This window comes from Spermophilus citellus (assembly GCF_964194105.1).
Source record: "Spermophilus citellus genome assembly, chromosome: 2".
Classification (NCBI taxonomy): Eukaryota; Metazoa; Chordata; class Mammalia; order Rodentia; family Sciuridae; genus Spermophilus; species Spermophilus citellus.
This window is the reverse complement of record NC_138183.1, coordinates 224,714,145-224,727,548: the sequence shown is the minus strand read 5'-3', so window position 1 is coordinate 224,727,548 and position 13,404 is coordinate 224,714,145. Positions and strand designations below refer to the sequence as shown.

At 40.9% G+C, this 13,404-nt stretch overlaps 1 protein-coding gene across 10 annotated transcripts in view; it reads left to right on the top strand.

The window, feature by feature from the left end:
- LOC308632719 (uncharacterized protein) overlaps positions 1-13,404 on the top strand; it is a 322,166-nt gene that overhangs the window by 76,283 nt on the left and 232,479 nt on the right. For all 10 annotated transcript variants that reach the window (XR_014018636.1, XM_081265035.1, XM_081265030.1 and 7 more), the window contains one exon: positions 5,868-6,109. Coding sequence is in view for 9 of the 10 variants with exons in the window: in XM_081265035.1 (XP_081121161.1) it covers positions 5,868-6,109 (242 nt within the window). In the remaining variant the exon portion in view is untranslated. The remainder of the gene's footprint in view (positions 1-5,867; positions 6,110-13,404) is intronic.

Here is a 13,404-nt window from a genome sequence, read left to right as displayed (position 1 = left end):
TTTTTATCTACACACAGAATGTCTGTGTCTCACAAGTTCATATTAATATTTTCTTTATCATTCTGTTGAGAATATTCTTATTTCCAATATGAGTTCTTATTTGATGCATAAGCTATTTACAACTTGATTGATTGACTTTCAGGCATTTGGGGATTTTTAAAAAGTTCTTTGTTGTTATTTTTATTGACTTTAAAATGAATTCCAGTGTGGTCAGGGAGCATGCTTGTTTGGTTTTATTCTTTGGAATTTGTTGAGACTTGCTTTATTGTCCAGAACATGTTTTATTTTGGTAACTGCTCCATATAAAAATACAATAGTTGGGTACTGTGTTAAGTTAATCATGTTGTTCTAATTTCCTTTATTTTAACTAATTTATTTTCTGCTTGTTCTTTTATCAAAGAGAGGAGTATTAATGCTACACAGTGTGGTTGGGAGTTTGTCTACTGTGCTTTTGGCTTTCTTAATTTTTGTTTCTTGTATTTGAGGATATGTTATGAGATCTTCATTTTGAAATTACCTTTTATCTTTATCAAAAGCCTTTCTTTTAAATGTAACAATATTTCTTAAGATCTATTTTTTTCTGCCACTAGCATACATACCAGCCTTCTTTTCTTATTAACATATGCCTTCCACCCTTTTATTCCCAACTTTTCTGCATCTTTCTATTTAAGATGTATTTCTTATAAGTAACATGTACTTGGATTTTTTAAAAAATTCATCTTGACAGTCTTTGCCTTTTATCTGGAGTATTTAATCATTACTAATGTAATTATTACCATTTTCACTCAATTCCTTTATCTTGCTGTTGCTTTTTGTTGGTCTCATTATTTTTTTCTTTTACCTCAAATATTTCTTTTTTAGGGTTGAGATTGTTAAGCACTTTTTTTCTATTTAGGGTACTATCTTGGAGGTTATGCCATGAATCCTTAATTTATTGTAATCATTGTTGAATTAGGATTGTTATCACTTGCCCAAAAATGCAGGTACCTTATAGCACTGGAACCAAATGTACTCTCCTATCTCTTCTGCTACTTATATGGGAAATTTTAATTCTATATCTCTAAAGCACAGAAGAATTTTTGTTACAATTTTAAATAGTCAATATTAATTCAAATTTATTCACTTCTCTGCCCTTTCCATTGCTTCTATTTTCTGCATTATTATTCTTTCATTGGGAATATTTTTTCTCTTGCCTAAGGAGCTCCTTTTAGCATTTCTCTTATTATAAGTCGACTCAGGATGAATTTTCTGTTTTGCTCATCTCAAAATTACGGCTTTCTTTTCATTTTTGAGGAATAGTTTCCTTGGGCATAAAATTCTAGCTCTGTGATGATTTGAGTACTTGAAAAATGTCATTCTTTTGTGCTGTCCTCTGTTGTTTCCATTGGATAATTCCACTTTCTCTTGTTGCTTTGAAAGTCTTTTTCTTTGAATTTGATGTTCAACTGTTCCAGATGGAGCCAATGGGAGCCCATGACATGGGCTCCTTGAACTTTTGGCATACCTCATGATTTTTGAGCATTTCTGACAGGATGCTACTTTCTCTGCCTCAATGTCTGAAACAGTCATTTCTTCAAAGAGCTTTGGTTCCCTTTTGTGGAGAATGGCATTTAGAAATTAAAATCTGGACATTAAGGGCTACTGGAGTGCCTTTGGATCTAGGCTCAACAGAACTAGGGGATCTTATCTCCAAAATCTCTGTCTTGAATCTTTGAGTTCATATCAATACTCCCAAATTCTCTCTAACACCAGAAGATTCATTTTAGTCTTGCTTTTTTCTGTATAGTATTTGCAAGTTCTTTCTGCAGGTGAGAAACCTGGTTCATTCAAACCTCATTGTATTTACTCACTTGTCTGGGCTTCGAGTCACAAGAAGCAGACTAAGAATTGCTAACCCTATTACTATTGAAAACAAAACAAAACAGAACATATAAAAACACAAAAAGCTTCTAACTATTGTTCAATTTGTTAACAGATTTTGTGTCTTTAGAGTGAAAGTGTATAGTCAAAAATAGTTATTTTTTGCTGAGGGCCATTGCCAAGTAGGAATGACGCATCAAAATTTCCTTGCTAGTGTACCCCATGTTAAATGGATTTCGCTGTTGACATTGCATGTAAGGTGACCTTGCTCAAGGACCAAGGCGGATCCGGGTTTAGAGCTGATCAGGTTTGAGGAAGTATCCAGGTCCTTGGGTTTAGGGCGTTCCCGGTTTAAGACAATAGGGGTTTTAGGGAAGTTGGAGGTTGAAGATTATTGCTGCTGGGAATAGGGCGTTCCTGCTGCCTGAGCTCCCGTTGAGTTCTCAGGAGATTCAGAAAGTATTTTGGGAAGAAAGCCTCGTGGAGTAGGTGAATTGGGCGGCAGGAGAACTTGGATTTCCCCAGAACGTGTGTAGAGGCTGGTGTGAGTTCGGGAATAAAGAATTGCTGTTTGAATCGACAACGCTGTGAGTGGCTCGTGATCTTGTGCCCAGCCAAGACTGTGGCAATTTTTCCCCGTCAATGAGATTCATTTGAAATCCAGTAAAGTTCATTTGTTTCTGTTTATATTCCATTTTAGGTTTTCTCCACCCTTCATCATAAATTTGACATCATCATCATCTTCTTCCAAAACATTAACATGGTTCCAAAACTCAAAATGACATAAAAAGGTGTATTCAGAACAGTGTTTCTCTCCTCTCCTCCTCTATCCACCTTGTTAATACCAGTTCATTGGTTTCTGCTTCAACCTTCCTGAGTTATTATTTTGTAAACAGAAGTACAGAAAATATATTTATGTTATCTTAATTCCCCTTCTTTTTTACACAAAATAATATACTATATAATTTTTTGCACTTTGATTTTTCCTTTTCACATCTTCTTTAGTCTCTTTCCTGCTATGTGATATTCATTGTGGGAGTGTTCTATAGCTTATTCAACCAAATCTCTTATAGATGTTTTCCCCCAGTATTTTCCCATTACTAACAGTGGTGCATCTTGTCATAGGTATTTTTGTGTGGTTCATCTTCAAGGTGTATTCTTATTGTGAGTTGAGAGCTAAATCTCATGATGGCATTGTCACATTACCCTCCTTAAAGATCGATACACTCCCACAGTGTATCGATAGGGCCTTCCTCAAGGCCCTTTCAAAGGCCCTATCAATAGAGGATGCTATCAAGCTGTGTAATGTGTACCAAATCTGATAATTTTGAGAAATGGCATCTCCATGTACTTAGAATTTATATTTCTCTTATTATGAAAGATGTTGTTCAGTTTTTCATGTTCAAAGAACTTGTTAAATATCTTTCTCTGTGCCTTGTCTGCTTGTGGCTTTTGCTTACTTTTCTGTGAGGGTTTTGACATCCCCCCCCCCATTTTAGAATTCTTCATGTGGTAGGAAGGATATTACTCTTAATCTCTGATGCATTTTAATCATAGTTATCTTAAAATCTGAGTCTGTGGGGCTGTTTTCATTGGATTTTTAAAAATTCCTTTGGATTTTTTTGTCATGTATATTTCTTTCCTGGTAGGCCTTGTAGGTTTTTGTTGAATGCCAGATCCTGTATATAAAAAGTTGCAGAGATTCTGGAGCTATCTATCATGTTCTGCTAGAGAGAATTTGGTTTTCTGCGAATGACAAGTGGCATGGTTCAGATACCTTTAACCTTGATCAAAGCTGATATAAGTGCCAGGCATGGTGGCGCACGCCTGTAATCCCAGCAGCTCAGGAGGCTGAGGCAGGAGGTTCGTGAGTTTAAAGCCAGCCTCAGCAAAAGCAAGGTACTAAACAATTCAATGAGACCCTGTTTCTAAATAAAATACAAAATAAGGTTGGGCATGTGGCTCAGTGGTCAAGTGCCCCTGAGTTCAAACCTCCCCCTAAAAAAAAAGAGCTAACGTAGGTCAATTTGAGATTTGTACTTACTCTGAAGAAGTAGCCCTTTCCAGGTAGCAGGGGAAAAGGAACACAATAGTTCTTTACCCAAATATTTTTTATTTTTTAAGTTAAATAGTTTTATTTTTTAATTTGTTTTAATTAGTTACACATGACAGTACAATGACCTTGACATATCATACATTTGAATCAGATGGGATATAATATCTCATTTTTCTGAGTATACAGGTTGCAGAATCACATTGGTCATGCATTCACATATATACACACAGTAATAATAATGTCTGTTTCATTTACCCAATTTTTAATGGGATTATTTGTCCTTTTATTGTTGAGTTGTAAAAGTTCTTTATATATTCTGAATACTGGGTTTCTATCACGTATGTGATTTGTAAATATTTTTCCTGTTTGGAGGGATGTCTTTTCACTTTATTGCTAGTTTTGCTGAGGATTTTGTCCTTCTCAGAAGCTCTGCAAGCTGATTTCTGTATCCTCAGGACTATGAGACTCCTATTTTCTCCATAGACTTTCAGTTTCGTGACGGTTGCTTGCTGCTTTCTCTGTCTTGTTCAGAGCTGCTGAGGAGCTTCAGGTGCCTGAGAGGGAGCTGCATGCAGTATCAGGCTCACTTCTCTAACACGCTTTTCTCTAGGATGGTATAGGCCTTTCAAAATTGTCTCCTCTTCCAGTGCAGCAAGACCACACAAGATCCGAATTGCTGCTCTCTCTTCAGCCTTTATTCCCCATGTGGCAACTGGCAAATACCCCAATGAGAAGCAGCAGTGGCAAATGCCACTTGTGTCACCCTGCCCCCAGGAATGCAGCCTCTAAAGTCCTGCTGCCTTCATTATTTCTCAGTACCTTCCGACAGCTCTTCTTTTACGTTTAATCTGGCTTTCATAGTTGTTCTCAAACAGAGGGGTTATTCTGATACTAGTTATTCCATCATTGCTAGTAGCAGCAGTCATCTTTCCACTTAGCACATTTCATTAAATTTGTATGGAAATGAGAGAACACAGTCAAATTGACAAAGCATTTTACAATTGACAGGGAAATTGGCTTGCTCATTCACTGCTGGGGTGGGGATAAATTGGTACCACCTCTCTGGAAGGCATTAATTTATACCCAAAGCCTTAACACTTCATTTGCCCTTTGACCCAGCAATTTTGCATCTCGGAATTTATCCTAAGAAAATAATCATGAATACACGTGAAGATTTATTGGTAAAGATCTTTCCCGTGACCAAAATGGGAATAAAAGTCCTAAATATGAAACAATAGGGGATTTGAGAAATTCTGGTGCATCAATGCAATGAATATAATGGAATTTAATGCTACAGAAGATGGAGAATATCTAAGTACATTGGTGATTTACTATTTAGAACAGGAGATTATAAAACAACACATACAGTCTGATCCCATCAGGATCCTATTAAAAATGTACACTTATGTATATAAAACTAGAATAATATACATGGAATTGTTAATACCGAGTATTTGGGGGTTGTTGGATTTTCTTCCCTTTGTAGATGCATATTTAAATGTCTTTCTATGGAGCATGATTTGTTAAAAAATTAATATACTTTTGGAAAAAACTTAGCTGTTGGCAGGCCCTCTTGATAATGTCTTCTGGTAAACATCTTACACTGATGCTCTGAGCTATGTTTTTCTACTCTTAGGGACTTGTAGATTTCAGCTCACTGAAAATACTTCATGGAATAAAACACCTCCATATAAACATACTATAAATTCCTCCTGGTAAAATTCAGACAGAGGCTTCACCTGCTTCTGGCATCGTGTGCCAGAAATCTTTTTAGTAAGGAGTTCTTTAAAAAGGTTCATAGAGTTTGTTACAAGGACCTGGATTATAAGGTAGATTTACTTCCTAATGTTCTTTTGGAACCTGTGGCCAACATTCAATGTAGTTGCTTTTGCAAAACTAAAATCCAGTTCTCTAAAAAACCTTCTTATCCACTGTTGCTTTCTCACTGAAGGTCCTCTCCGAGGCAGCGGGCACTATGGCTTCTTGGTTTTCCAGGATGCTTCCTAGGAATGCCTGTTCCCTGGCTACTTCGTCCAAGATCCAGAGACATGAGGATTGTCATCGGCAGCACAAGGCCTATGGGTACTTCTTGCCCATCCAGACAAGATGGCAGGACAATGACCAGTATGGGCATGTGAACAATGTCGTGTACTACAGCTACTTCGACACCATTATCAACCATTACCTGATCAGGTAAGCATGGGTTCTGCAGCTCCAGAGCCTCACTTTGACCCTTTTATGCATCCTTGGCTGGAAGTTCAAGTAGAGCATCCTGGGACAATATCCCTCCATTTTTCTCTGCATGCCCAACTTTTTTGTAGAGAGGCCTGTAGCTCAAGTTATTCCAGGGGAGAACAGAAGGACCTACATGTGAGTGAGGACTGTGTTGCTGTGCGTCTCCTGAAGTCTCAGGTGTTCGTGTATCTTGGTTCTTTGCACTAAATTGTCAGCAAATGCACAGGCTTTGAGTCTCAAATAACTGACACAATAAACCACATCATGTTCACATGCTGGGCAACTTGAGCAGATATTCACATCAACCCTCAAGGCCTTTTTGTGAGAAAAACAGCTGCTTCCTCCACTGAGGACACCTAACAGGGAGAGGGAGGGAAGATGTGAAGATGCACATTGTATCTTCTGAATGCTGATAACAATTGCCTTCTGATTGGTGTGTTGGCAAGATTGGTGCGTATGTATTTGGTTAATTTAATTCTGTACATGGAAGACTGTGTCCTATAGAGAGACTTATGTAAATAACCAACCTTGCATTAGCTGTGTGGTTTTGATCAAGTTGTTGAGCCCGTGTTGAGTCGTCCCTAAAAATAACTCATATTTATCAAGAATTAAGTCCAGCTCTGTGAAGCGTTTTATACTATTTCCTATTAATCTCAAAGCACATCTGTGAGAGGGTGACAGAGACTGTCAGTGCTCTTGGTCTGGCTGGCAATTGCCAGTATCGACATTTTCTTGTCTAAGGACTTTCTCTGGCCACCGGAGTCCCTTTTGCAGCCAGACCAGAAATGCCGAGGAATGGGGGTGCCTTTCCAGAATCAGCCTTCAACTACTGGCTGGAGGGAGTCAGTGTATAAATTCCCAGCTTCCTCCCCTCTGAGTGAGATCACCCTGCGGTGTATACTTTACACAGGTTCCTGGGATTCCCTGGTGGGATTAAACTTATTACCTAGATTGGTAGCTTTTAAAAAAACATTTTTTGAGATAAAATTTAATTTAATATTTTAATCATTTTAAAGTATGCAATTCAATGGTTTTTAGTAAATTCTCAATATTATGCAATCACCACCACCATCAAGTTCCAGAATATTTTCATCACCCCCAACAGATAGTCCCATATCTGTTAGCCCTCACTCTCAATTCCCCTCTCTTCCCACCCATGGACAACCACTAATCTACTTTCTATCTCTATGGATTCACCTAGTACAGACATTCCCTATAAGTGAAATCACATAGTCTGTAGTCTTTGGTGCCTGATTTCTTTTACTTAGCATGATGTTTTCAAGGTTCATCTATGTTAGGGCATCTACTAGTACTCTGTGCCTTTATTTGGCTAAATACTATTCCATTGTGTGGATATGCCACCGTATGTTTATTAATCGGTTGATAAGACAGTTGAATTGTTAGCACTTTTGGCTGTTATAAATAATATCACTGTGAACATTTTGTGTGCAAGTTTTGTGGTGGACATCTTTGGAGTCTTTTCGTATTGGTCCCTCCCTCACTTCCAAAGGAGGCTTAATCTATCAAAAATACCTTAGAGTTCTCACTCAGATTGCAGATTTGCTTCAATTTCTTCTTCTTATTTTCTAGTGCTGGGGATAGAACCCAGGGCCTCACACTTGCTAGGCAAGCTCTCTATCCCTGAGCTACATCCTCAGCCAACACTGCTTCTTTTTTTCAAAGGGGCATGTGTGGTACAACTTCCACTTGGAGAGCGCCTGTTTCTTGCGAGCAGCTTGGTCCTGAGTCTGCACACTTATTTCCCTTTCTGTGCATCTGTCAGTAATTCCTCTAGAAAGCAGATTACACTTGCTTACTTGTGAATCATAAACTGTCATTTGCAGCACTCATTTTGGCTTTGAGGAGAATGTGTGCTTTGTACTTTAAAAATCCACAGCAAAAGGTAAAAACAGTATTTGAAGTTTAATTACCCATCATTTGTCAAGTGGGGAAATTTGATGGTGAATTTTCTAATGCATACGGGGCTATGCCATCTTTCTTAGGATCAGTCAGCCTTGGACCTTCTTTGGGTGAACTCTTAAGTCACCTCAATACAGCTGGTGTCTGTTTTTTGTGGCTTTGGAACGTCTCTCATTTAAGAAGGGATGTCTGCAAAGACCATGTTGAGAATGGTTGAGTCCTTTATCCAGTGGAGATGATTTCTGTGGGATCCGAATTTGTTATAAACTGCTTTTTACCAAGGTCTACTTCTGCCAGTTTTGGAGGTAGAGATGGAGGTTTTGGCAGCTTGTAAGGGAGAATTCCTGCCTGAATAGTGTCTTTTCCCAGGTAGAAGTCTAGATGTTAGGACATACTGACCTTCAAATGGTGAAAATACCCTGAATATTGTGCCCAGGGACTCATTGTTCATGATTTTGTAAAGAAGATGGATTACCTTTAAATGTTTTCTGAGAGATCTGAGAACTGTTTAGTAGGCCACTCATGGACTGTCAGAAGCAAAGCCATGGAGGAGAGAGAATGCGGGGACGATCAGGCTAGGAGGGTGAACTTGCCTTCTTGGCCCAGGAGGAGGGCAGTGAGGCATCCCAGCCTGAGCCGCAAGTCGCTCTCCTTTTCTCCTGGTTTCCCAGGGTGGTCGGGGCTGTGCCTGAGCCAAACACCCATGGGCTCCCCAGAAACCTCCTTGCCTAGAACCTTCCTTCCTTGAGGGGGTTTCTACAGGAGAGTGGGCCAGGGAGTGGTGGAGGGCCTGCTGGGGAGGGGGAGCAAGACAGTGGAACAGGCCACAGGCTGCCCAGAGTTCCCATCACTTTGACACACAGAAGGGGTTAAGTCATTCTTGAAGAGTTTATCGCTCATCAATTGTAATTAAATATGTTTATATTAAATTATGTTCTGTAATTAATGTAAAATCCTTTAGCCTATGCTGTTATTAGAACCAGATGCTGAAGTACCAACAATATTTCAACATGACTGTGCTGCCTCACCAGCTGTCTAACTGTAATTACTTTAATCTCAGCTTGTTATCTAATTATCACCTTTGTAAAGGGAAAAGTACTCTCTAATGCTTACTGATTGTTTCAGATGATGAGGAAGAGCGGGGAACAGCTGTCAGAGATCGTGGGCCCTGCTTATCACAATGAAGGAAGTTATCCTGAAGTGTATTCAGGGCCAAACTGCTGAGGAGAGACGTGCCAGGCGGGAACTGGGGACTGGCCAGTAAGGGGAGACAGGTGGCATGCTGGTTAAGGGTGCGGCCCCGTGGATAAGCTGGCAGGTGACACCTGCCTCCTCCAGCAAAGCCTGGGGACAGGGTTCTTAATCTGTTTGAGACTCAGTTGCCTCGTCTGTAACATGGAGGCCGTAACTGTACTGGAAACCACCACTGGGGATTGTTATGAGGATTAAATGAGATAAGGCATTTGGGGCCTTGAGCACAGGGCTTGACAAATTGCACATACTTAGTAAATGTACCTGTTCTTCCTTAAAAAAAAAAAATCTCAGTGTTGGTTTTCTCCATTTCTACCTTTGCCTTGATAGCCAAATCTAAAAGAAAGAAAATGGGTATCTGGATGCCAACAACTTGACATTTTCAGTTTGTTTTTCAAATTGTGTTTAAGTTCTGACCTATTGGGACTGAAATTTATCTTTGCACAGATTGTTCAAAACAGTTCATCACAGCTGGGGGCATAGCTCAGTGGTAGAGCTCTTGCCTAGAGTGTATGAGGCCCTGGGTTCCAAGCTCAGAACAACAACAACAAAAAAGTTTCACCAAACCAGCCCAGAGTGTAAATGAGTACTGTCAGACAAACCTTGAGGGTGCAGAGGAGAAGCAGCTTTGTCTTGGAATATCCAATGTCTGTATTAGCACTTCAGCCATTGATATGGTAACTAGTTCATTCCTAAATAATCTTTAAAGCAGATGTCCTCAGGATGTCTATTAAGCTTCTAATATCCTCTCTCATTTTACCTCACAGGAGCTGCACCCCCATCAGAGGGGAGTTGGTCAGCTCTCTTTGCTATGCAAGTAGAAGAAGATTCTCCAAGTGGGAAGAGGCCCAGCTAAGGGGAGACAACCAAGTCAAGGAGAAAGTCAGACCCTTAGCAGAGGGTTGAGTTACTGGGCTTGCTAGACCTAGCAAGATCTGAGACAGTAGAAAAGAACTCCCATCTTTAGTAACCAAGCGGTCAGAACTCAGTCCCTTTGAAGGCAGGAAGTAGGAGGCCTCTTTTTAAAGGTAGACATCTTAGGAGGAAGGAAGGAAGGAAGGAAGGAAGGAAGGGAGGGAGGGAGGGAGGGAGGGAGGGAGGGGAGGGGAGGGGAGGGGAGGCAAGGAGACAAGAAAGGAGGTCTGAAAACACAGCTCAAGGAGCCCCAAAGGCCTTTGCACAGAGAGATAAGAGGAAAGAGAATGCAGGAGAGTAGAGGGAAGAGGTTGGTGAGGGGCCAGAGAGGCCTTGGTTCCAATCCAGACTTTCCTCCTTTGAATCACTGTGTGCCTTAGTATTGTCAATTAATATTTTAAAATATTGTATAGCCCCCTCTGTTAGGCGTGATAATTATGGGTAATGTTTGCAAAGCACATAAAATGATCAGTAAACTACAGAAGTTATTATCAGGTAGGATTGAAGCCGGGGAAGTGTGCCCGAGATAGCACAACCAGGATGCTGAGGAGGAATCCGTGAAAGTCCTGGGAGTATCTCTTCTAACCACTATGGATGTAGACATGTGGGGCGTGTCAACTGGGGTCCAGTCAGGAAGATGGAAACCGCTTCAGGTCTTTCAAACAGAGAGAATTTAACACAGGGCTTTGGTGCTGCAGAGGTTGAAAGAACTCACAGAGCCAAAAGGGGACAATAATGTCATGCAAAGATTAGCACTTCAGCAAATGTTCTTATATTTAAGGCTGAGAAATTACAGAGGAAGTAAGGTTACCAGAGCCCAGGACGTGCAGAGAATGGGGGCCTGCCTGGGTGCTGGAACCCTGGAGGCAGACTGTGTCAAGACAGTGCTGGGAATGACCGGTTGATGCTCAGTGCTGGGACAGGATGCGGAAATAATGGGAGCCAAAGCTGAGTGGTGCCAGAACTGGAAGAGAAAGGGTTCTTTCTTCCCTTCCTCCTGCCTTCGGAACTTCCCCTAATGCCTCCCAATGCTAGAACCAAATCAGAAGCCTGCGCAAAGGAGTTTGTGGAGTCCTAGTGCCCCTAAAGTCAAAGCAGAGCATGGAAGGGTGGGACTGGGGCTGAGAGCCTGTATCCTGCAGTCTATGGCTGTTTTTGCAGTGTCCCCTCCCACCCTCCAATCTGGTATTTTGGAAGGAGGTGAGTAAGCAACCTGCTACTAATTTAATTAAGATCTGCTTGTTTTGTATTTTTTTTTCTAGTGAAAAGCAAGGATTACGTTTATATTTCATTTTCACTTGGTGGCAAAAAGCAAATAAATAATAAGCAATCTGTTTTATTTTACCTGTAAGAAGCAACACTGCTTAACAAGGAGTGTGGTCTGGAATCAGACAGACTAGTCTTCTCTTCCCTGCTCTATCCCTTTCTTCCCCTATACAACTGTGTGACCCAAGGCACTTAATATTTCTCTGCCTCAGATTCTTCATTTGTTTAAAAGAGTGAATTAAAAAAAAAAGAGTGAGTAAGAGTCTTCCCTTGTAAGGTGTAACTGGGGTGATATCTGTAAACCCTTCTCTAGTGCCTGGCACAGAGGAGGCATACAAAGAATGCTATCATATAATGGCTGTAGCTTGGAATGTGATTTGTCCCCTGGAAGTTCATGTGTTGGTCCTTGGTGTGGTGATGTAGAAGTGAGGGGACCTTTAAATGGTGATACACAGTGGGAAGGCTTTAAGTCATTGAGGGTGGGGCCCTAAAAACAGATTAAAGGTAGTTCTCATGAGATCCTGAGTTAGAATGAATTATTATAAAGAGGAGCCTAAATTATTCTCTATCTTGAGTCTCAGGATGTGATTTCTTCCTCTTGCACATGCTCTAGCTATTACGGTGCCATTTACCATGAGGTCCTCACCAGAACCAAGATGATATCTTAGTGCCCTTGAACCTCCAAAACTATGAACTAAATGGAACTGTTTTCCTTATAAAGTTATACAGTCTTCACTATTTCATTATAGGAATGAAAAATGGACTATTACGTAATCATTATATTCCTGTGTCAGCTTCTGGATTGTATTCCCCACTTCCTACTGTGATTAGCAAGTCTCGAGAGAACAAGAGAGGGGAGCAATACCTGATGCTGAATTCTACAGCTTTAGCATCATGCTCTAAAGCCATAGGCAGTATCACACGCAGAAACAAGAAAACTGCATTGGAGAAGCCAGCATGCCTTCCACAGACACCCAGTTTGCTCCACTTGAAGCCAAATCGGGCAGAGAACAGGGGCTTGCCTGCTTATTCAGGCAGGGTAGCCTGGCCTTGTACAGGTGTTTAGTTCCATTTTATTGGTTCCATCTTCATATGAGCAATGGAAAAATGGCTTCGTCTAACATCAGTCCATCAGAAAGCTCTCTAGATACCTCTTCACCGTACCACCCCTGATCTGGTATTTTGGAAGAGGGTAAGGAACCGGTTCTTGGTTTAATTATTGTTGACCCACATGCAGTGCAGTAATAACCAATGTTTGTGTCAGTGAGCCTGGAGCCCCATGAGATCCTAAGATGTGTTTCAGCTCAAGGCATTTGAGGGCCCTACAGTTCTTTGAAAACTAGACAGATGTGTTTAGAAGTCTAGGGATGCTCAGGTGAGCCAACCATTGTTGAGCGGTTCTTCGGGTGAGACACACCTCCTTGTGTGCCTGGTGTCGGGAAGCTATTCAAGGGACTTCTTCCCTGGAAGCCCTCCCTGACCTTCTCACGGGCAGGGCTGCTTCCTTTCCTCCCCCATCACGTGGTCCAGTGAGCCTAGGATTGTACTTCCCCCATTGGAGTGTGGGGTTAATTTGTATGCCCATGTCCCCCATTAGACTATGGGGCCTTCCAGGACAGGACAATGGCTTATTCCTTTATATATCCTGAGGATATTACCTTGCCTAGCACATATTTTATCTGTGATGAACGTTCCTTGAAAGAGCTAAACAAATAACTCCTTCTTGGACCATTATGGATCAATCCCCTGAGGTTTTTCTTGTCCAATGGCCTGAAGAAGCACTATCTCCTGGGACCGTGGGACAGGTCTCTCTCTCCCGTGACTGGTCTTGCTACGTGTTACTGGATACTCATACCAGGAATCTGCAAAGCAAGCTTTCAGAAAAGACATCCACTGAGCAT